The following is a 25,090-nucleotide window of genomic DNA, read 5'->3' as shown; positions in this document are numbered from 1 at the left end:
GATAGCAGTTGTTAATTACACTTTCCTTCTTGGTAACTTATCCAAGCTCAGTGTACTTCTCTTTGTTGGGATGTAAATGAAATAATCAAGAAATAGATAAAACTGAAATGTTGTTGCTGTTTTTTATTTTAAAAATCTGTTTACATCAATGGGCAAGCTTTTGGTTTCTCATGGAAACTAGTTTTCTCAGTCGAGTAATATAATCTGTATGATAGTGTAGGAGTAGCATTTGAGAAGTTTTTGGCTAATCTGTAAAGCAGTTTAGAATTCTAGCAACATGTACACACACACACACACACACGCTGTGTTTTGTAGCTGTCAGTTGTGAGTCAAAGAGGCATGCTACTAATACAGTTATCCAACTGTCTTCTCTTTCTCCCCATGCCCCAACTACTGCAGGAAGCTGTCACATGCGTTCCATCAAGCATTGCTGTCTTTCTGTCAAATGTCAGCAGAGAGCCGTTTGGGATCAGAGGTATATGTCCTTTTTGGAAAATGTTAAATCTTGATGAGTCGTAACATCCAGGCTGAGGAGACCATATTGCTGAATTTTTAATACTCCAGCAGACTTCTGGCCCGTTGCTTATGTAGCTCCGTAGAGGAGATTTTAGAACCTTTGGACTGGTTATTACCTTTGGCAGCCACACCCAGTAGCCTCAACAAGTGCCATTGTTGAAATGGGGGTGGCTCCAGTTGTATTACTCAGATGGAGTTATACTGCTCCTCATGTGTTAGCCTACACAGATAATCTTTGTGTCTTTTGGTTTCAAGACGTTTAAAATGAGCATGTCAACCCAGTATCCTGTTGTGTGCTGATTTCTGGGACGGAAACCAAGACATGACTGATTTCTTAATTTACCTTAAGAATTGCACAAATGCCATTGCAGAATATTATTTCTTTTTCTTTCTTTTTTTAAATCAAAATTGCACTTCCAGGTGTCCCGAATTGCTGATAGTGAAAAAAGTGTCATGCTGATGCTTGGGCGTTGCTTGCCGCATATCGTTCCTAATGTCCTGCTTGCAAAGAGAGAGGTGAGAAGTCCAGACATTTTTATTTCAATTTTATGCAACATTTCTGTTTATTGAGAAGTTAGTAGTGTTTATTATGTTGAAGTCGATTACTTGCAATCATCTTATTACTTTTGTGCATGCATCTCTGCTCCTAGAGAATGGTTGTGCACCTCTGCCAGGTGAGTTTAGCAAAACAGCATGACATCCTACTCTTTGTCCTTTTGCTTAAGATCCTTGATGGCACTCTGCAGGGCTGTTATTGTGAGTCCATCTGTTTTGCCCTTCAGTTTGCTTACTTGTGTTAGCTAAACCCACTTCTAGTGCTTCTGTGTGTCAAAGCAGAGTTATAATATTGAATTGGGGTGAATTAGCCTCTTAACATCGATGAGAATTATATATGTATCGTTTAAAACAATACATATATAATTAACAGAGGTTCTCAAGGCAGCTTACAATATGTTTAAAATACAGTGAAACAATCAGGACGTTAGAACCTAACTAGATAGGAATTCTTTATCCAAGTTACCATTGACATGGCTTGCAACTGTTGGCTCCCAGCAACAGGCATAAGAGGTCCAGGGGGTGGAAAGAAGGCAAAGATTAAAAGCTGCTCCCCAGTCGCTTGATTCATCTGGCACTGAACCTCTGGACCACAGCAGATTTCAAGGGGAAGGGGAAATACTTCTGCTCTAGAATTCATTGCGAAAAGAGCCAAACGTTAGAAGTCCCTTGTAAGGGAAATAAGTTATATAGCTTTATATATTGTAAAGCAGAATATATGCTGGTAAAAAGCAAATAGAGCTACAACTATTGTTGTGTCTACACAACTTTTACAAGAAGAATGTCCTTAGAATTGAATAGCATTTGGCAGAAGCGACTCACCCAGCAGGACAGAGCTGCAACGTAAACTTCCCGGCAGTGGAGACGCTGCTGCTTACTGGGTGGTAGGAATCAGAGAAGCTGGTACAATCCGAGTGCACCAACAGAGCCAGTCTGGTGTACTGTCAACAAGCAGGCTGCCTCACCCTTTTCCCTCCTGGTAAGCAGCAGCAACGCCACTTCTGGAAAGCTAGGCATTGTGCCTTTCCTCCATTGGGCAAGGCACTTCCAGTGTTTGGGATTCAAGGGTTGATATGCTGTCACTTTTACAGTGTAGATTATAATGCAGGGATAGGAAACCTGGTGCCTTCCAGATGTTGTGGGACTCCAGTTCCCATCATCCCCAGCCAGCATGGCCTATGATCAGGGATGATGGAAGTTAGAGTCCAACACCTGGTGGGGAGCAGGTTCACCGTACCTGCCGTGATGTGAGTCACATCATACTAACAGGATGATTCTTCTTGTAGGTCCTTTTAGTGGTCTGGGATTTGGCCCTTATTGACAGAACTTTCTAATGCATATTATAAAGAATGACATGAGCTGAAGACGAGGCAGTTGTGTGTGTTTTGTTTTTGGTTAGGAACTGCTTTTCCAGCCAGCTTGGCTTTACCTATTAATCTAGAGAAATAGTCATGCGATTGGCATTTTAGCCCTTGGGGGCTGTATGAAAAGGCAACCAAGTCAAGAAATGTGTACTGATCCCTCTGTTACAATGACTTAGCAACCTCCATGTGTCTATAAACTTTTCATTAGATACATTGAAATTCTACAATTGCATGCAGCATTCAAGTCTATAAACTGTATACCTTATGGACTAAACTAATGATTCTGTTTAAGTTGTGATAGAAAAACAACTGTATAAGATGTGTTCCAGGATCAGTTACTAATTTCTGACTCTTGCCGTTTGGCTTGGCGGGGTGCTACTTGAGCTTCTCTTTGCAGCTCCTAGTTACACTTGGAGTTAGTGTAAGATTTCTGCAGCCTACCTCCTGCTTACTTTTCCCTTGCAAAATTTGTGGAAATAATAATAACTACATAAACATTCAAGTTACTATCTGTGTTTTAGATATGAAATGTCTTACGTTAAAACCTTGTGCTTGCATGTAAACTTTTTTTTAAAAAAAGTAAAATATATTTGGCAAAATGCTGAATTTAGAAGAAAAGAAATACTAATGGTTTGTGTTGGAGCCTACTTGTGCACAAACATGAGGCCCATATTTTTATTTCAGTTTCCCTCATTTGGCATAATTTCAACAAATAATACACCTTCTGTTTTTATATTACACTCCAATACTAATTGTTGTGTATATAAACATGCGTACATTATGTGAGTGAACGATTGAATAACTAGGTTCTTGATGTTTACTTTTCCCGGATTAGTTACATGCCCGAGAAAGTCAGAGCAATGTTGAGTTTATTGCAATACAGTACCCATTTCAAAACATACCACGTGGGTGTACTGCTTCAAAGTTCAACAGATTATGAATAATATGACAATATATGTTAGGTTGTTTCTGATTTCATGAGAAGCAGAATGGTATTTTTTAAATTATTAATGGTATAGATCAATATATTTACAGGGATCTGGTCACAGGGAGCAAAAGTAGCATGGAACTAGTTCTGTGAATTCCATAGGACTTTAAGGCAATGGCTTAAGGCAAAGACATGGACTCCCATGTTGTCTGAACCTGGGTTTAGCTCTTTCCAGACGAACCATGAGCTGCAACCAAGATTTGTCCAATACTGTGTGGTTATGGTTTTCCAGGACAGCTAAACCGTGAGCCCAGGTTCAGATGACATACTAAGCTGAAGTGTGACTTAGCTCAGCACAGCAGCAAAACAATCAGAAAGGAGCAAAGCGGCTGTGATCTCCTTTCCCAGAAAGAAACCTCACATTCACACTAAGCCATGGTTCATGACGTGTGACTCAGACCAAAGAATAGTTAAAGCGTTACAGCTTTGTGTAAATAGTTATTTAAGAAGTTGTTCAGACGGGTGCTTTACTAAATTGAATGGTCCATCTAGGTGCAATCTTGGATTTGTCGATACTGTATCAGAAAACCTGTTTTGGTGGTTTGGGTCATTCTCTTCTGGCACGTGAGCAGAAAAGAAAACACCCCTAGATTATTCATGTTTCCCCTTTAGAGCAAAGTGGATTGTGGAATTATTAGTTCTTCTGGCGAGGAATTTTGCAGTGTGTTGTAGTTAGAGAACCTGAGGAGACAGAGGCAAATGAGAAGATTGTAGGCATGGCCGAGGAAGTCTTCATCACATAATAGACAATGTACTTGAGGTAAAGCTTAAAGAAGAAGCACACTTCATTCCTTTGGGAAACATTGTATTCTTTCCCAGTAAAGTCAAGTAAAGGTAAAGGGACCCCTGACCATTAGGTCCAGTCGTGGCCGACTCTGGGGTTGCGGCGCTCATCTCGCTTTATTGGCCAAGGGAGCCGGCATACAGCTTCTGGGTCATGTGGCCAGCATGACTAAGCCGCTTCTGGCGAACCAGAGCAGCGCACAGAAACGCAGTTTACCTTCCTGCCGGAGCAGTACCTATTTATCTACTTGCACTTTAATGTGCTTTCAAACTGCTAGGTTGGCAGAAGCAGGGACCAAGCAACAGGAGCTCACCCCATTGCGGGGATTCGAACCGCCGACTTTCTGATCGGCAAGTCCTAGGCTCTGTGGTTTAACCCACAGGGCCACCCGCGTCCCTTAAAGTCAAGTGTGACACTTAAATTAAAGCCTCTTTTCTTGACCGTTTGAAACCTATAGTTTTCATGTTATCAGAGTTATTTATTTCATTCTTTTTTCCAAGAAACTGGGAAAGAAAAGAAAAGTACTACATAGTACCTGAAACCTGGGTTGTGGGGCGCTGAAACACAATTCCTTGTCGCATTTGTGCCGCGTTGCCCGACAGATCTCCTGGCTCGTGCGGCACCAAAGGAGGCGCATCTAGGGCTGCTCCTGGCAGTGGCAGGGGACAGCGGGAGGCTCGGGGCCACAAATGCTGAGCTGTTCGTTGTGCTGCTCCAACTTCTTAAACAACTTCGGCGGCGGTGTGGCTGCAAAACCACCCGTGACCCTCTCTCTTCCCGAGGCAGCGGCAGGAGTGATCCTGCTGCCACCACCTTCTCCTCCTCCTATTCTCCCTCCCTCTGTCGGGCGAAGCCTCCCTTTCTTCCCCTTCCCTAAAGGGGAAGCTTCACTGAGTTGAGGTTTCGCTTCCCCACCCAGCCATGTAGAGGGATGGGGAGAGGGGAAGCTTCGCCTGACAGAGGGAGGGAGGATAGGAGGAAGAGAAGGCGGTGGCATCAAGATCGCTCCTGCTGCTGCCCTGTGGAGTGAGAGAGTTGTTTGGGTCTGCAGGGTTGTTTGGAGCTACAAGCAGCTCCGCATTTGCTGCACCGATGGGGCTACGGGCAACAGCCCCAAGCGGTGCCTCGGCAGCATCCACAGCGGCGCAGGGTCTGGCAGGGGGATTTCTGCAGCCTCGTCGCCCTTCGCCCTCACCCACCCTCCCCTTACAGACCAGGCAGGCAGGAAGCCAGCTGAGACGCGGCTCTCTTTGAAGTTCAGCTTCAGCGATCTGTTTAACGTGGGGCTGGCAGGGAGCAGTTCCGCTGCTGCCACCCTCAGCTCCAGCAGTGCCAATTTGAATTGAAATCTTAGGCTCAGTGTACTGCGACAAGAGCTCAGAAAATGCTTGCAATAGTAAAACTCCCTATCACAGAATGCGCCCGCTACTATCGGAGTTTCATACATATTTTAAATAGAAATTCTGTTAAAGTACTTATTATGCACATGCACTTCAGACATTCCAGCTTCATGAATAAACCTCCAGCCAGATCTTCAGACCTAAAATCCCAAAGGACTCAATCCGTATCCTTCTTAGTAGATCGACAGTCTTGCATTTCCCAGCCTAAGCAAGCCACTGAGAACTGCTTCCAGGTAAGGCTGCCTAGGAGTGCAACACACTTAGTTCAGCTATATGCTATCTCTTTCTTGCAAGGATTATTATTTACTTAAAGCCTTTTGTTCAGTCTACATGTAGTGTAAAGGTAAAGGGACCCCTGACCATTACGTCCAGTCGTGACCGACTCTGGGGTTGCAGCGCTCATCTCGCTTTATTGGCCGAGGGAGCCAGCGTACAGCTTCCAGGTCATGTGGCCAGCATGACTAAGCCGCTTCTGGCGAACCAGAGCAGCGCACAGAAGCGCTGTTTACCTTCCCGCTGGAGTGGTACCTATTTAGCTACTTGCACTTTTGACATGCTTTTGAACTGCTAGGTTGGCAGGAGCAGGGACCGAGCAACGGGAGCTCACCCCATCACAGGGATTCAAACCGCCTACCTTCTGATCGGCAAGTCCTAGGCTCTGTGGTTTAACCCACAATGCCACCCGCCACCTGCCTCATGTAGTGAAGGTAGTCTGTATTACGCTCTTGCTCCATACCTTCTGCACTCGAGAAATACTCTTGTCCCCCTCCAACTGTCCTCCCTCTTCTCTCCTTTTCATTAACAATACATGGAACATGCAATAGGACATATCTGCTCAAGAAGATTTCTCATTGTCTCTCCACTCCCATTGATAGAAGGAAGTTTAGAAGCACAGATGCAGCGATGCAGAGAACGCTCCAATCCCATAGTATACATGAAAGAATATGACCCACGGACGTGGACATACAGCTAATTCCATCTGATACAATTTCCAGCTTTCTGCAAGGTAAAAGCAATAGCCTTGTATCCGCTCCATATCTACCAATTTGGATTAAATGAAATAACCTTGCAAAGAATAGTAAGCTGATACCTAGGTATAGATTGACCGGTCTCATCCAGTCATCCTCTTTAAAGTTTTGAGTGAGGAGGGACTCAAACTCATTTTCAAAAGCTTCCGATTTTAAAATTTTTAAACTGTTGATTTTTTAAAAAATTACTTTACAGCATATACATGCATATACATAGTTCCACATACTCAAATACGATTTGATTTTGTATAATGAACAGCAGTTCCCATGTCACATGAATAGTTTTTGAAAGCAATGAAAACTTTCAGAAGAAGTTTGTGGAAAGGAGATTTGCTGGTCACGAAGAAAAAAATTCAAAATGGATGTGCCTAAAATAGCTCTTTAGATCTTGTAGTGAAACTTGAGCAAGCATTTGCAGCTTCTGTTGTGCTGAATATTTTAACAATGTGCCAGTGATTAACCATCAAAATAGACTCTTTTGTTGGATTCATCAGTAGAACTGTTTAGCGTTTGTTTTTTACTCAGCATGCTTAAAAAACCCCCACACTTTTCAATGCCCATTCAAAATGATTGGACAGTAACATTAAATATCCTTGTAGGAAGCTCTTGGCTGACACATAAATTACAAATGACTTGCCAGAAACTGAATGCTGGTTTATAATAAGCCCTGGCATGATGCAGGCTAGCATCCAAAAGCTGCCTTGGATAAGGGCGTCTGATGCCACAATTGGGTTTATTGGTTTTTTAACAGGCATCTTCATACATGATGAATCACCAGTTGCTTTTGCGTTCTTAAGTAGAAGATTGGTATATAAGTTTTCTCCCATGCAGTGTTTTTTCCTGCATGTTCGTGTGCGTGTCACTTAGAAAATCAATAATGTGAGGCAAATAATAATAATGTAGTTGCTTTGTTTTTACAATTAATTTAGTTTCAATATTCGTCTTTTTCATCTTTTATCAGGAATACATGGTTGATCAATATTTTCCCACTTGATCAACTTTTTATTTATATTTTGAAATTTGCTACTTCTCCTTGGTGCCCTCCTTGCCACCCATTACCTTACCCCTTGTACAGGAAGTTAAATGTAAAATGATAATAACAGGCAAATCTAAAATACATTAAAGCCAGTGACTTAAGTATTGCTATGTTTCCTTTATCAACATCAGCAGGCATTCAAAATTTCAATTTAAAGAACCATATGGATCAATTAAATTTGAATGTCAGTCAGAACTTGAGCATACGTACAAAACTCATCAACCTTGTCTCTAATACTGATATAGTGTACATCCTGTCACCTTTCTCACATCTAGATAGAACTCGCTTTGCATAGCAGGCCTTTCCTGACGCCGCTCATTCATATTGAAATGTGTTCCAAAATATCCATATTTTATGTTCTTTTGTGCAGTGAAGCCTTCATAAGGTAGGTAAAGGGACCCCTGACCATTAGGTCCAGTCGTGGCCAACTCTGGGGTTGCGGCGCTCATCTCGCTTTACTGGCCAAGGGAGCCGGCATGCAGCTTCCAGGTCATGTGGCCAGCATGACTAAGCTGCTTCTGGTGAACCAGAGCAGTGCACATAAATGCCGTTTACCTTCCCGCCAGACGTGCTTTTGAACTGCAAGTTGACAGGAGCAGGGACCGAGCAACGGGAGCTCACCCCGTCGCTGGGATTCGAACCGCCGACCTTCTGACAAATCCTAGGCTCTGTGGTTTAATCCACAGTGCCACCCGCGTCCCTTAATGAAGCCTTCATAGTTCACCAAAAATCTACTTGCTGGGTTTTTTTTAGTACAAAAGTCGTCATCACAATTCTCTGTTCTTAAACTTATATACTTATATTACCCGTCATAGCTTCTTCCTGGCTCTCCGAATCTACCTTGGGCTAGTCACACTTCTCTGAAGTCTCTCAGCCCCACTCGCCTCACAGAGTGTTTGTTGTGGGGGAGGAAGGGAAAGGAGATTGTTAGCCGCTTTGAGACTTCTTCAGGTAGTGATAAAGCGGGATATCAAATCCAAACTCTTCTTCTTCTTCTTCTTCGATTGTCTTCACTTCACTTGTTTGCAGCTGCTCCATTTTTGGTTTGTCCTTCAGAGCCCAGATATCTTAGGAAGAATGCAATAACACGGGCAATCATTTTGTATCAAGGCTCAGATTGCCTGGAAAAATTCTATAAAAATTACCCGGTCCTTTAGGCTTTACCCAATGTATACATTATTTGTGTTACAGCTATTGAGGTAGGACAGATTCTCTCTTTATCTCCCTTCCCCCCTGCTCAATAATTGGGCTTTCCTTAAGACGTCAGTGACTCCCCATTTTGTTAGTGAAAATCCCATTTATAACTAAGTTTGGAGCAGTCATAATACTGAAGCAAAAGGTAACCTACTGATAAAATTAGCATGTCATAGCTAGCTTAGCGGTAACTATTAAAAAGAGTAAAAAACATAATTAGTTGGTTTGGGATGAATGGTGCCATGGCATAAAAACAGCAACAACCATAGATGAGTGTCAACCCAGAAGTGCTGACAAGGAAAATAAATCATTATAATAAATTGTTGTACATTTTCCAAGTTTAGTGTGAGTCACCTTTTTGTATTTCTGAAGTATTGTTGGTTGTTCTTTCTCTTTTCATATTACCAATAAGACATGAAATTAAAATTGGTTGGCATTAGTTCACAAAATCTTCCATTGTAAAGATTTTTTCCATGCCGTTTGGGAAGTGTGCCTGGAAAGAAAAGTTACAGCTGCTTACATTTTATTTCAAGACTACGCCACAGTTCAGTTTCAGTTAAGTGTAAATGCTAGTGTTAAGCTGCTGTAGTCCTCCAGCTGAAGAATGTTTAGATACATGGCAGGAAAAAGGATCAGGAACTAGGAAAATCGGCCCTAATCTTTGCATTTACTTTGTTGCTTTTGTGGGCAGAATGTGCACAGGTATGAATTGCCTGGAACCTCAGAATTCTGGTTTTAGTAGGTTGTAAAAAAAGTAAAGGTAAAGGACCCCTGATCGCTAAGTCCAGTCACGAACGGCTCTGGGTTTGCGGCGCTCATCTCACTTTACTGGCCGAGGGAGCCGACGTTTGTCTGCAGACAGTTTTTCTGGGTCATGTGGCCAGCATGACTAAGCTGCTTCTGGCAAAACCAGGGCAGCGCATGGAAACGCCGTTTACCTTCCCACCAGAGGAAGGTATTTATCTATTTACCTATTTATCTACTTGATGTGCTTTCAAACTGCTAGGTTGGCAGAAGCTGAGACCGAACAACGGGAGCTCACCCCATCGCAGGGATTCGAACTGCCAACCTTCCGATTGGCAAGCCCAAGGCTCAGTGGTTTACACCACAGCACCACCCACGTCCCTGGTCTTAGTAGGTTGTAGAGCAGACTAAACCTGTTAACCTGGCATAATTGCGTTAGGGAAAATGTGTGGCAGCTATCAGTGGATAGTTCAAAGCATTTGATTCATGTTATCTCACTAACTTTCTTTAAATAGTGTGCATATGTGTGTATAATATGTAAAACATGTGTGTGTTTGTGTTTATAGGGATAGGTAGATAGAAAATGGTGTGGGTGTGGGTGTGTGTACATTCACTCTCTATGGGAACTAGAAGGGACTATCCTCTTTGTTCTGGGGACATCAACTTAATTCATGGAGCAGCCTAGGTTCACACGGTATTCCATGACAGCCCTGGAATAACTGGGTTGAAGTCAATGCGTAACACCAAATATTTTTTTCTGTGTTTGCTTAGCCTCATCTTTGTGTTTTTTTTAAAAAAACAAAAAACTAAACCATTTTCTTTTCTTCAACTTCAGTAAGGGAACATATAGATAATAAACATAAGCATTTGTAGCACAGTCTTATTGATGCTATTAGAACCTATAAACAGAACATGTGTTATTTTACAACTTGTGATTCTATGAGAAATCAACATGCAAGCTAATTGTGCTCATGCTGGTCGTAGATTAACTTGATCTTATTTTACTTTATGGTTTTAAATGTTTTCTAGGCTTTTTTAAAAAAAACTTTGTTTGATAGCTTTTCACCTTTCCCTCCCACTCACACCTTTAGGAACTGATACCCCTCATACTGTGTACAGCTTGCCTCCATCCTGAACCCAAAGAGAGAGATCAGCTCCTACACATATTGTTCAACTTGATCAAAAGGCCAGATGATGAGCAAAGGTGTGTCTTTGATGTGTGGGAAACACTTTTCTTTTTTGAAATTTGAAGGCTATTAACTACTTTTCTTGTTGCAGGCTTCTAGTAAAATAGGAACATAGTATCTCTGGGCAGCCGCCCAGAATGGTTGGGGAAACCCAGCCAGATGGGCGGGGTATAAATAAATTACCGTATTTTTCGCTCTATAAGACGCACCAGACCATAAAACCCACCTAGTTTTTGGAGGAGGAAAATAAGAAAAAAAAAATATTCTGAATCCCAGAAGCCAGAACAGCAAGAGGGATCACTGCGCAGCAAAAGCAGCGATCTCTCTTGCTCTTCCTGGCTTCTGGGATAGCTGCGCAGCCTACATTTGCTCCATAAGACGCACACACATTTCCCCTTACTTTTTAGGAGAGAAAAAGTGAGTCTTATAGAGCAGAAAATACGGTATTATTGTTGTTGTTGTTGTTGTTGTTGTTGTTATTATTCTTATTATTATTATTATTATTACAGTGGTACCTCGGGTTAACCTAATTCATTCTGGAGGTCCGTTCTTAACCTGAAACTGTTCTTAAAGCACCACTTTAGCTAATGGGGCCTCCTGCTGCCACGTGATTTCTGTTCTCATCCTGAAGCAAAGTTCTTAACCTGAGGTACTGTTTCTGGGTTAGCAGAGTCTGTCACCTGAAGCTTCTGTAACCTGAAGCGTATGTAACCCAAGGTACCGCTGTATTATTATTATTAGCAGTCAGTAGTCATTCACTTATACATTGCCTGTTCTCTTACAACAGAGGTGGGGAGCCTTTTTAAACTAGAGGAGCAATAGATGTATGGTAGGCTACCTTCTAGCCTTCAAAAGTCAGGTTTCTGAACATACCTCTTTACGTGCAGTGAAGCATCAAAGTACACATTCTAGCCAGGCATAAACACTTGAGGAAGGTTCAGAGCAAAAGTGTGGCTTAGAGAAATTCCCACGGGTAGAATAGAGATTTTGCCTCTAGGCCAGAGGTTCCCCGCCTCTGTTCTGTTAAAATGTTAACATACCCTAAGTGACAACGTAATACTCCTCGTGAAATCTGTACAGTCCTACAGATAGAAATTGCTTGCGTGCAGGCTGTTAAAAAATAGAACCTTAGGCAGGATGGGAAGCGCAGGCAAGGGTAATATTTTCATTTTCAAAGACTTCAGTGGCCATTGAGGCTCAAAATAGTGCCCCCTCTCCTCAATATTTTTGTCATGCAGGGATTTAGTGTCTTAGACTGAAGAAAGGGTTTGAGGTTGTTCAGCCACGTGAGCCCCCAACTGTAGTCCGAATTGGTACAGACCAGGCCTGGTTAAGAACTAGGCCTGATTCTCCTGCCGTTTAAGGCTGTGACAGGGATGGCAGAAGGAACCCTGCAGGCTGACATCTGATTCTCTCTCTTTCCCCCCTCTCTCCTAGTGGCATACAAGTCTGTTCAGGCCTGGTACGGTTCTGACTGCTTGATAAATCCATTCCTGTGAAGATTTGAAAGGAAAAAATACTTAGAACCTGCACAGATTTTCAATTTGCAAAAGTCGTTTTAAAAGCACTTTAAAATACATTTTAAGAGACATACAAAGCTGCCTCCCATGTTTTTTTCATACAGTTTCCCTGAGAGTGACAGGACGTCAATCTGTACCTGCCTCTCACAGGAGGAGCTGAATACTGTATATGCCACAATGTGCTGTACAAAGAAGAGAGCCAGCCCTCTGACACCTCATAAGTAGGAGTAGAATCTAGGGGAGTCCAGGTTCCAGGGAAGACCCGTGTTCAAATCTGGACTTCAGTCTGGGAAGTGTGGATCAGGTGAACTCAATTCAAAATTCTCATTCACCTCTCCCATGCCTGCTCCTTCCCTAGCTGATTATTGAAAACAAGCTGACAGTACATGTCCATATATACAGATTTGACGGTCTTGTGACCCCAGGGGTGTCTTTTTAGGGCCTCGGGGGGGTGCACTATGAACAACAGGAAAGCCCCATTGCGTGAATGGCCTTTGACTTGCACAGAGTTTGGAAACAACTCTGCAAGTTGAAATTGGAGCCTGGGTTCAGAAATGCATTAAGAACTTCATACTCAAGTCTGGAAACAGCAGGCTGGGTCTCATGAGATTGTAATAATTAACTGAGGAATGGTCAAAGTGAAAACTCTGAGCAGTTTTCTTGGCTTTGCTGTATAGAGCCATCTGTAAACTCTTCAGTCAGAACTTAATCTTTAAAGCAGTATGACACAATAATAAATTAGAGGACTAGTATCCTCCTGTGCCTGACAGGGCAATCCTGTGCACTGGAAGCTGGTGTTAAGCAAGGATAAAATAAGCCTTAGCCATACTCCTTTGTGCTGAGCCTTTAAATAAGAGTTTGAGTTACAACACCCTTTTAACTGGCATAAATTCCGTCCGGTTTTGAGGTTATGTGATCATGCTGAGTGCATTTAGGATGCAGCCTAAGTCCCCATCCCTTGTTTCCCACTCCAGAATAGCCCTTTTTCAGGACATAAACCAGTTTAAGATACACCAGGCTCCTGGCTGAACCAGGATGGGGCAGATACTTCAGCCTATCTCCTGCTAAGACAAGGATGAGGAATTACACTGGCATAGCCCAACTGTACCGGGAACCTCGTGGCTTAGCCAGAGATTCTAAACTCCACTAGTCCTGATGGATTGCTCTATAGGATTGCTCCCTAATAATTAATTCTTTTTTAAAAAAAGTTAAACTGTTATCAAAATATAAATAAGCAATTTAAAAACAATCATGTGTAATAAAATTACCTACCTAGGTAGGCTTGGTGAAACACAGATTTTTAGCAGCTGCTGAAAACAGTTAAGTAAAGACACCTGCCTAATATTAATGGGATGGTAGTTAGGTTCTGTATTTTGTAGATTCTTTTTAAATTTAATTATAGGAAAGTAGCAGGTATAGCTGTATCTGCTAGAAGGAAGCAAAAGATTAGCTATACTCTGCATTGAAAGTTTCTTTGTCTTTGTAGCAACAATTCCAGATATTGAACATGTTCATTAAATCATTTAGGCTTCTCAAGGACTGATTTTTTCCCCCCTAGAGATTTTATAACAGTCAGTTTGTGTACTTTTTAAGGCTTCTGCCTCTCTACAAAAGCAATACAGTGGTACCTCGGGTTACATACACTTCAGGTTACATACGCTTCAGGTTACAGACTCTGCTAGCCCAGAAATAGTGCTTCAGGTTAAGAACTTTGCTTCAGGATGAGAACAGAATTCGTGCTCCGGCAGCACAGCGGCAGCAGGAGGCCCCATTAGCTAAAGTGGTGCTTCAGGTTAAGTACAGTTTCAGGTTAAGAACGGACCTCTGGAACGAATTAAGTACTTAACCCGAGGTACCACTGTATTTAGCTTCTCTTAGTTTGCTTGATCTGTATAATCTACATTCACCTTTGTTGACTAGTTTTATAATTGTGGGCCACTTCTTACAAGACATTTTTCCTCCTCTACATGGTTACTTACCAAGTGTTGTGTGAATATTGCTGCTAGAATTCTAACCAGGAAGCACTTATGTCCAATGACTGCCCGATAGTGATGTTTAAGCACAACCATGTACAAAACGCAGTGCAAGTGTACACTTCTCGCTTCATGGAAATTATTTTCATACTTGGAAAATGTCGTGTTTAATGAACCATCAGTGACGTGATTGTCAGTAACTAATTGCTCGCAGCACACTCCAGATGCCATTTTCTGTGCCGACCATTCATAATAATAATAATAATAATAATTTATTATTTATACCCCGCCCATCTGGCTGGGCCTCCCCAGCCACTCTGGGCGGCTTCCATAAAAACCAAAAATACAGTAAAATATCACACGTTAAAAACTTCCCTGAACAGGGCTGCCTTAAGATGTCTTCTGAATGTCAAGTAGTTGTTTATCTCTTTGACATCTGCTGGAAGGGCGTTCCACAGGGCGGGGGCCACTACCGAGAAGGCCCTCTGCCTGGTTCCCTGTAGCTTTGCTTCTCGCAATGAGGGAACCGCCAGAAGGCCCTCGGCGCTGGACCTCAGCGTCCGGGCAGAATGATGGGGGTGGAGACGCTCCTTCAGGTATACTGGACCGAGGCCGTTTAGGGCTTTAAAGGTCAGCACCAACACTTTGAATTGTGCTCGGAAACGTACTGGGAGCCAATGTAGGTCTTTCAAGACCGGGGTTATATGGTCTCGGCGACCATATATCTCGGCGGTCTGTTATATCTCCTTTTAGGCATATGTGTGGTTGTTGTACAAGCATGTTTCAATGTAATAGGCTGAAGATTTTTATTTTATAGGCAAATGATTCTGACTGGATGTGTAGCATTTGCTCGGCATGTTGGACCAACACGTGTAGAAGCAGAACTTTTACCACAATGTTGGGAGCAGGTAATAGGAGATAATCTTTATTTACTTCATGGGATACCAGGGCCAAAAAAAAATTCTGCAGTTTACCTGCAACGGTGGTCTTGTCAACAGTGGTTTACAATATATTAAGTGGCATATACTTCTAAAAATTGTAATTGTAAAGGCAAGCAGAAGCCAAGAGCAATCTGGGTGGGCAATCCATGAGCATCTCACTGTAGATTATGAAGATCTGAGGTTGAAGGTGCCAGTTCAAGTAAACAGAAGAAGAAACCGTTCTTAAGTCATGTATTGTGCTAACCCATGAAATTCTCCTAAGGGTTAGCAGTGGTCAAGTGACAAAGCTTTATTAATAGGAGTTTATTATTTTTTTTTGCATGCATGCATATAGCACCTTTCTGTCAGTTGTAAAGCCAAGATGGTTTATAGTATTAAAATCCTAAACAAATAAATGGTATAAAATATAGATCAATTGTGTTCCTTCCATGCTGACTACAGGCAACCCTCAGTTTGCATGGGGGTAGCGTTATGGGTCATTGTGCGCATCCGTGAAATTGCACATAATTGAAAAAACCTACCCCCATTCTACCCCTGCTTTGCCATGCCCCCGCTCTGCTCTTTTAGTGGCGTCTTTTATGATGTTTCTGTGTCACTTCCAGGTTTGGCGCAATGCGCATATAAACAGTTGCATACATATCAAACATGTGTAAATGGGGATTTGCCTGTATTGACGTAAGCTGCTAGGCCTGGGCTTCCTTCTGTCTTAGCTCAGGACCTGCAGGGTGCTGAATAGTCTCTGGGAAGGTGGAGTTAGACTGACCCCAACAGTTTGGCCAGACCATTGATGCGCCTGTCAGGAGCTGATAAAATCTGCTGCCTGGCCTAGACTTCTTCCCTTTATGGAGATGTTATGAAAGTGTCTAATGTCCTTGTCTCTCTTCACCAGACCTCAGCAGCAAGGCTATGTTTCCTTTCTGGAAACATAAGAATTCCAGGTTCAAGGCATACTGTGCATCCTGACTATGGTTTGTGAATGGAAGCCTGTGGTGGCATAGTAAATAGCAGCAGCCTCACATTCTTTACATGCTGGCATTTGAAAAAGAGAAATACAGGGCGGAATTATAAGCAAAAAAATATGAAAGGAGTAACTTTTCCTTCCTACAGATCAATCACAAATATCCAGAAAGACGGCTGTTAGTGGCAGAGTCCTGTGGAGCATTAGCACCATATCTTCCTGTAAGTGTTCTGTTTGCAGTTAATATGTATCTAAATTTAAGACTCATTGAAGAGGTTAAAATGATGGCCAGATTCTGAAGAGCCACTTAGTACAATCCCCCCTCCCTTCCTAGATTTTACTGGCCCACCATGTTTTTGTTTTGGAGCAGCAGAACACCATGTCATATCACCAACTGCTTTTGAAGCTCCTATTCAAAAATAGTTTAGCCATGTGGCATCTTAGACTGCTAGTCTGAAACAAGAATTCTAAAGGCCATAAGGAAAGGAATTAATCCAGTCATTTTGGATCCTGGCCAACTACTTCAGTTGTAGCAATTGGTAATGTTCACATAGAACAAAGCAATGTGGCCTTTTGGGAAACAATATGTGCAGAACTAATACCAACCAATGTTCTCCCCCCCCCCCAATGCATTCTAAATGCATATATTGGATTTTTTGCAGGTTTAGGCCTAAAATGGCTTATTCTACCAGATTATTTTGCCATCAAGATTAGCTGCCATCACTCTGTTTATAATAAACTGTAAAAGATAGCATAGATGTATATAGAATCATAGAATCATAGAATCATAGAGTTGGAAGAGACCACAAGGGCCATCGAGTCCAACCCCCTGCCAAGCAGGAAACACCATCAGAGCACTCCTGACATATGGTTGTCAAGCCTCTGCTTAAAGACCTCCAAAGAAGGAGACTCCACCACACTCCTTGGCAGCAAATTCCACTGTCGAACAGCTCTTACTGTCAGGAAGTTCTTCCTAATGTTTAGGTGGAATCTTCTTTCTTGTAGTTTGGATCCATTGCTCCGTGTCCGCTTCTCTGGAGCAGCAGAAAACAACCTTTCTCCCTCCTCTATGTGACATCCTTTTATATATTTGAACATGGCTATCATATCACCCCTTAACCTCCTCTTCTCCAGGCTAAACATGCCCAGCTCCCTTAGCCGTTCCTCATAAGGCATCGTTTCCAGGCCTTTGACCATTTTGGTTGCCCTCCTCTGGACACGTTCCAGTTTGTCAATGTCCTTCTTGAACTGTGGTGCCCAGAACTGGACACAGTACTCCAGGTGAGGTCTGACCAGAGCAGAATACAGTGGCACTATTACTTCCCTTGATCTAGATGCTATACTCCTATTGATGCAGCCCAGAATTGCATTGGCTTTTTTAGCTGCCGCGTCACACTGTTGGCTCATGTCAAGTTTGTGGTCAACCAAGACTCCTAGATCCTTTTCACATGTAGTGCTCTCAAGCCAGGTGTCACCCATCTTGTATTTGTGCCTCTCATTTTTTTTGCCCAAGTGCAATACTTTACATTTCTCCCTGTTAAAATTCATCTTGTTTGTTTTGGCCCAGTTCTCTAATCTGTCAAGGTCGTTTTGAAGTGTGTTCCTGTCCTCTGGGGTGTTAGCCACCCCTCCCAGTTTGGTGTCATCTGCAAATTTGATCAGGATGCCCTTGAGTCCATCATCCAAGTCGTTGATAAAGATGTTGAATAAGACCGGGCCCAAGACAGAACCCTGTGGCACCCCACTAGTCACTCTTCTCCAGGATGAAGAGGAACCATTGATGAGCACCCTTTGGGTTCGGTCAGTCAGCCAGTTACAAATCCACTGAGTGGTAGCATAGTCAAGACCGCATTTTACCAGCTTCTTTACAAGAATATCATGGGGCACCTTGTCAAATGCCTTGCTGAAATCAAGGTAGGCTACATCCACTGCGTTCCCTTCATCTACCAGGCTTGTAATTCTGTCAAAAAACGAGATCAGGTTAGTCTGACATGACTTATTTTTCAGAAATCCATGCTGACTATTGGTGATCACAGCATTCCTTTCCAGGTGCTCACAGACTGTTTGCTTAATGATCTGCTCCAGAATCTTCCCTGGTATTGATGTCAGACTGACTGGGCGGTAATTATTTGGGTCCTCTCTTTTCCCCTTTTTGAAAATAGGGACAACATTTGCCCTCCTCCAGTCTGCCGGGACTTCGCCTGTTCTCCAGGAATTCTCAAAGATGACTGCCAGTGGTTCTGAAATCACATCTGCCAGTTCTTTTAATACTCTTGGATGCAGTTCATCTGGCCCTGGAGACTTGAATACATCTAGACTAGCCAAGTATTCTTGTACTATCTCCTTAGTTATTCTGGGCTGTGTTTCCTCTGCTGAATCATTTGCTCCAAATTCTTCAGGTCGGGCATTGTTTTCTTTATCGGAGAAGACTGAGGCAAAGAAGGCATTGAGGAGTTCAGCCCTTTCTGTGTCCCCTGTTTGCATTTCACCATCTTCTCCTCTGAGTGACCCCACTGTTTCTTTGTTCTTCCTTTTGCTATGAACATACCCATAAAAGCCTTTTTTGTTGCTTTTAACCTCTCTAGCAAGCCTGAGTTCATTCTGTGCTTTAGCTTTTCTGACTTTGTGTCTACACGTGCTGGCTATTTGTTTGAATTCCTCTTTGGTGGTTTCCCCCCTTTTCCATTTTTTGTACACATCCTTTTTTAATCTTAACTCAGTTAAAAGTTCTTTAGATAGCCACCCTGGCTTCTTTAGGCACCTTCCATGTTTCCGTCTCATTGGTATTGCCTGAAGTTGTGCTTTTACTATCTCCCTCTTAACAAACTCCCAGCCATCATGAACTCCCTTTCCTTTTAGTATTACTGTCCATGGGATCTCACCCAGCACTTCCCTAAGTTTTATGAAGTCGGCTTTCTTAAAGTCGAGAAATTGAGTCCTAGTATGCTTGGCTGCTCCTTTCCGCTGTATAGTAAACTTCAGAAGAGCATGATCACTCGCGCCTAATGATCCTTCCACTTCTACCCCACTAACCAGGTCATCAACATTGGTTAGGACCAGATCTAAAATGGCTGTTCCTCTTGTAGCTTCTCCCACTTTCTGGACAATGAAGTTGTCTGCAAGGCCAGTGAGGAATCTGTTTGACCTTATGCTCTTGGCTGAGTTTGACATCCAACAAATATCCGGGTAATTGAAGTCCCCCATTACTACTATCTCCCTTCCTTTTGCATGCTTGGCCATCTGTTCCAGGAAGGCATCATCTATGTCCTCCGTTTGGCTTGGGGATCTATAGTAAACTCCCACAATGAGGTCACTGTTATTCTTCTCTCCCTTAATTTTGACCCAAATGCTCTCACTTTGGCTTTGAGGTTCTAAATCTTGGATCTCTTCACAGGTATACACATCCCTGACATATAACGCCACTCCTCCTCCTTTCTTGTCTGGTCTGTTTCTCTGAAATAGATTGTATCCCTCCATTATTACATTCCAATCGTGGGACTTATCCCACCAGGTTTCAGTGATGCCTATTATGTCATATTTAGTTTGCTGTACCAAGAGCTCAAGCTCATCTTGTTTATTTCCCATACTTTGCGCATTAGTGTACAGACATTGAAGTCCATTAATCATTCCCCCGTGTCTCTTATTTAAGGATTTTTTCCTCCCACCACTAGGTTTGCGTGCTGTTTGCTCCATTCGGTCTATGACATTTGGATGATCATCTTCATCAATTGATAGACTCCTACCTTCAGGAGCACTGTCTCCCTCCCCCACATTAGTCAGTTTAAAGCCCTCCTGATGAGGTTTCTGAGATTTTTTGCAAAAACATTCCTACCAACCGTTGTGAGGTGCAGCCCATCGCTTGCCAGAAGTCCATCTTCAAGAAACTGCATTCCGTGATCTAAGAATCCAAACCGTTCCTGTTTACACCATTTGCGAAGCCAGTTGTTCACTTCCACTATTTTTCCCTCTCTCCCTGGGCCACGTCGTTCAACTGGGAGGACAGATGAGATGACAATTTGTGCATTTAATTGCTTCAATTTCCTGCCCAGAGCCTCGTAATCTCTTTTGATCTTCTGGAGGCTATTGCTTGCAGTGTCATTGGTTCCCACATGAACCAAGAGGAAGGGGTATTTGTCAGTGGGTTTTATGATTCCTTGCAGTCGTTCAGTTACATCTTGGATCTTAGCCCCGGGGAGACAGCACACTTCCCGAGACATCTTGTCAGGCCCACAGATCACTGCTTCTGTTCCCCTCAGTAGGGAATCCCCTATCACCACTACACGCCTCCTCTTAGGTCTGGTCGGGGTTCTTCCGTGAGCTGTCCGTTCCAAGGTCGCCTGCACATTCCCTGAAGACTGCCTTTGCTGCTCGTCTTCATATACCTGATCGACTGTAATGAGGGAGAGATCCTCAAATGGAGTCTGCTCTTCGTCTTCCATGCTAGGGGAAAGGACCTCAAAGCGATTGCGTATTTCTAAACAATCAGAGCGAACCCTGGGCCTCCTACTTCTTTGAGTCACGTTTCTCCATATATCTGGCTCCTGTGTTGGTGAACTAGCCTCCTTCTCAGGGGAGTCCCCTGTCTCCTCCTTGGTGGAGACGGTGTGCTCTGTTGCTTCCAAGAAGAGCTCCAGCTCTCTAATTCTTTGGAGCGTAGCTACACGTTCCTCCAGTTGCTGGACTTTGTCTTTTAAGAGGGCAATCAACATGCAATTGCTGCAGGTAAAGCTGCCTGCAACCTTTGGCAAGATGGCAAACATTGCGCAGGAACCACAGGCGACTGCAGCTGTTCCCTCACCCTCCATCTTGAGAAGGTGTCGTTGGGGGTGACTACAGCGGTCCTCCATCATAAAAAGCGTGAAGACAGGACAAATAAATCCCCCCAAATAAACCTATATCTCCCCCAACAAACGTTTGAGACTAGCTCCCCTAAATCTAAAAGATGGATCAAACTGCAGCTAATCAGCCACAAGAAACTCACACAAGAAAACCCAATAATATGATATTATTGGTCTTATGTTTCCACGTTTATGTAATGTAATTCCAGCAAATACTAATTTCCTCTTTCAGAAAGAGATTCGAAGTTCGTTGGTACTTTCCATGTTACAGCAGATGTTAATGGAAGATAAGACAGATTTGGTGCGAGAAGCTGTGATCAAAAGCCTTGGTATCATCATGGGGTACATTGATGATCCGGACAAATACCAACAGGTATTGTATCTGATAATAATACATGACAGAACAGTTGCTAGATCATGTGATTATGAACAAAGTCTGAAAAATCACCAGGAAGTTTTTGCCGAACTAATCCCCCCCAAAATACCCTGGGCTATTTTTAACATCATCAGCATTTTGAGATGTGATCTAACTTTTGGGCTCTGAAAATATCTTGTTGTGTGTTAGCAAAAAAAAAGAGCAAGCTGGCAGAAGAGAGAGGGAACATTCTGTAAAATCACTGAAGAATTTTCATTATTTTGACTGTGAACTAGGGTTCAGTGATCTGCTGTAATTTTTTAGTTGTAATACCTATGGGTACCTTGGCTGCTTATGCAAGTATTGAATGAATTATCCAGTTTTATAGTTCACCTAACTTTTCTGCATGCCCATTTAACTTTAACAAATTTAGCCCCCTGACACTTATGGTGTTGCAACATCTATTCCAAATAGTTGTGGAACTTTTTGAATTAACTTGAACCACTGTAAGCTCCTTTTCATCAAATTCAAGATAGACACTTGCTTATCTTGAGGGTGCCTGGAATGCTTAAGCAAAGTAAACATAACTCTCCTAAACGGTCTGTTTCTTTACTACCAGGGTTTTGAACTACTACTTTCAGCGTTGGGTGATCCCTCAGAACGAGTAGTTGGTGCAACTCATCAAGTGTTTTTACCTGCCTATGCTGCCTGGACCACAGAACTAGGAAATTTGCAGTCTCATCTTATACCTACATTGCTTAGTAAAATTGAAAAACTACTCAGGGTAAATATTAAAGGTGTCTCATACTCACTGTTTTTTGTGCCTCTTGAATAAGCAAAGATACAGCTCATATAAATATTCTAATCGCCCCCCACTTATTAGAATCGGTAACATTCAACACCATCACAACTGGTTGTTTGGACTATTCTGCAGATCATTTTTTTATAATGTTCATGTCGCCGTGTCCTTTAAAGGGCATTTTATCTACAGTGTTAACTTGCTGCTGCTGCTACTACTATGTATGCCTAGAGTTTGATCATCTGGTTGCTTGCTGATGATTGTCTTTTGCTGTATGTTTTCCTATCTATAAAGAAATGCTGGAATTCTTAAACTTTTGAAAGTGTTTCCCCCTCTGCTGTCTTGGTATTCGTATGAAGAGTCTGAATACGTTACACATTTCTAGGACATTTTTTCAGATTTTCACATTGGAAGTTCATTCTTCTCTCTCTCTAGTAAGCTGACTCATGCCAGTTGCTGTGAGATTAGGAATCTGTAGTAAAACTGGGATGCTGTATGAGAAATAATAGTGGGCACAATCCAAAGTTAAGTATTTTAAAGTCCAATTGAGTCAGGGGTGCTGACTTGAATTAAAAAATGGGATGGGGCAAGTAAGCCCCACCCCACATAATCACATGATGTGGTTCATGCACACCGTTTGATTGGCAATGCCCATCAACTGGCGGGAGGGTTCGGCCCCCTCAAATATTTTATGGGGGGCAAAGCCCCCACAACCCCTAGGAGTTGGCTCCTATGGACTGAGTTAAGTACATACTTGAATCATTCTTACGGGGATCATTGAGATTTGAGGTGGTTAACGTTGTCTTGGATTGTGCCCACAGTGTTTTGCTTCATTTAGTCTTTCATGGTTTGAACTGAAGGCACATTGGTGCAGCAACCTTGCTGAATCTAAGCTTCTCTGGCTCTCTAGAGTCAAACCAGGAGATCATGTGCATTGTTCCACCCTGCAAGAAAGACGATTATAAATGTCACGAACGCATCGGGTTGATAGTTGGGTTTTTGGAGAAGAACCTGATACAAAACCCCTTTGCCTTTATCTGTCCTCCCCTTTCTGGTCTCTCTCTGATAGAATCTCGTTAATGGCTTTTTAATTATTCAGAAGCTCATTTTGAACGGATAAGCACCTTGAGAGCAAAGGAGCAAGATTTTCACCTGGATTCCCTGTTTGCATTTCAGGAAGGCGAGCATGGACTTGATGAACACAAGCTGCACATGTATCTTTCTGCTTTGCAGTCCTTGATTCCTTCGCTTTTTGCACTAGTGCTACAGAACGCACCTTTTACAAGCAAAGCTAAGCTTCAGGGTGAAATTCCACAGATTGAAGGTAACTTCTTGATCATTCTCTGTGAGGGTTTATTTTGAAATAGGGTCAAATTTATTTTCATTTCACATTAACTTTAAATTAATATTCCATAGAAATGCTGTACAGGTGAATGCAGTGCAGCGAGCTTGCTCTCTACGTAGCTTGAAGACTTCTGGTTCAAGAAGTCTTTGAAATGTGAACTCTTTTTTTTCACTGCTATGAAAGAAAACCTATAATTCTGCATGTAGGAAGCATTGTTGACACTTTAGATGAGTAGTATCTATAGGGAGATTGGTTTATTCCTATCAGTTTCTGATGTATTCATTGCCAGCTGCAAAACCCATGTAAAGGCCCAGTACTTCTCCTGGTGTAAAGGGCAGAATCAGACCCCTTGATTTGGCAGGTGGTGGTCATAATGCCTTCTCCTTATATATCCCCTGACTTGAGGGTCATAGCTGTTTTGCATACATTATAGATAATCTCGCGCCCCAAGCAAAACACCTGCACACCCTGAAACAAAATATAGACAATTTTCCCAACAGGCAAAATGATAAGAATAACTCATGGGAACAAAATGAATAGGGTGCCAAGGGGGGAAGGGCTGCCCAAAGGTGCTATGGAACCCATGGGTGTCATGTTCTGGATCCCAGTTCTAGAATTCTAGTTTATTAGAGAATGATCCAACAACTTGTATACTAGCTATAGCCTCTAAAAACTCTTCACAGGGAAATCCATGTAAAGGCCATTACAGTAACCGCATCTTGAAGGTAAGGATACATAACTTCCTAGGTATCAAGAGTTGAGCCACAGAATTAGGATTTAGATTGGTTTAGTTCTCGTAGAATCTCTGGGATTAAATCCCCAAATCATCTTTTACCTTATGATTTAATGGACTATGGGTAGGTCTTTTCCCTACTTACTTTATTAGGTGAAAGTGCCTATAGTTAGGCATATCGATTGCTTCTCAATTTTCATTGTGTTAATTCACAAGGAGTCTTAAACTTTGACCATGGTGGTTTGTCGTTTGCTGCCAGTGACTAGATTCCCAAGGCCTGCATCGCCTCTTCAGGATGTAGCCACCATAATTGGAAGCCGTGAACAATTGGCTGTGCTATTACAACTTTATGAATACCAGTTGGAACATGAGGGTACCACAGGCTGGGATACCTTACTGTGGGTTGTCAATCAACTGTGAGTTCCTTCTGACTTGTTTCACTTGCTAATTCCTCTGAATAATTGTGTGGTGAGGGGGACGCAACGTTTTTAATCAGCTTTAGAGTTTTTATTTAATGCTACTATTTTGCAGTTACTGACAGCATACATTGTTCTAGAAATTTTGCTTTAAATGGTATAGATCAATAATTATACCACCCCCATTGTTCAGCTGACACACTGAAGTCCAGCTCCGAGGGCCTTCTGGCGGTTCCTTCAGTGTGAGAAGTGAGGTTACAGGGAACCAGGCAGAAGGCCTTCTCAGTAGTGGCGCCTGCCCTGCGGAACGCCCTCCCATCAGATGTCAAGGAAATAACTATCTGACTTTTAGAAAACATCTGAAGGCAGCGCTGTTTAGAAGTTTTTTATGTTTGATGTTTTATTGTTGGGAGCCG

General features: G+C 42.6%; 1 protein-coding gene across 7 annotated transcripts in view; it reads left to right on the top strand.

Annotated features, from left to right (window-relative positions):
* RELCH (RAB11 binding and LisH domain, coiled-coil and HEAT repeat containing) overlaps positions 1-25,090 on the top strand; it is a 67,294-nt gene that overhangs the window by 22,172 nt on the left and 20,032 nt on the right. For all 7 annotated transcript variants that reach the window (XM_053397065.1, XM_053397064.1, XM_053397063.1 and 4 more), the window contains 9 exons: positions 400-475; positions 937-1,032; positions 10,701-10,813; positions 15,107-15,197; positions 16,338-16,409; positions 21,259-21,399; positions 22,001-22,165; positions 23,357-23,504; positions 24,518-24,674. In XM_053397065.1, the coding sequence (XP_053253040.1) occupies positions 400-475; positions 937-1,032; positions 10,701-10,813; positions 15,107-15,197; positions 16,338-16,409; positions 21,259-21,399; positions 22,001-22,165; positions 23,357-23,504; positions 24,518-24,674 (1,059 nt within the window). The remainder of the gene's footprint in view (positions 1-399; positions 476-936; positions 1,033-10,700; positions 10,814-15,106; positions 15,198-16,337; positions 16,410-21,258; positions 21,400-22,000; positions 22,166-23,356; positions 23,505-24,517; positions 24,675-25,090) is intronic.

Source organism: Podarcis raffonei, chromosome 7 (assembly GCF_027172205.1).
Source record: "Podarcis raffonei isolate rPodRaf1 chromosome 7, rPodRaf1.pri, whole genome shotgun sequence".
NCBI lineage: Eukaryota > Metazoa > Chordata > Lepidosauria > Squamata > Lacertidae > Podarcis > Podarcis raffonei.
The sequence above is the reverse complement of the archived record's forward strand: the minus strand, read 5'-3'. Positions and strand labels throughout refer to the sequence as shown.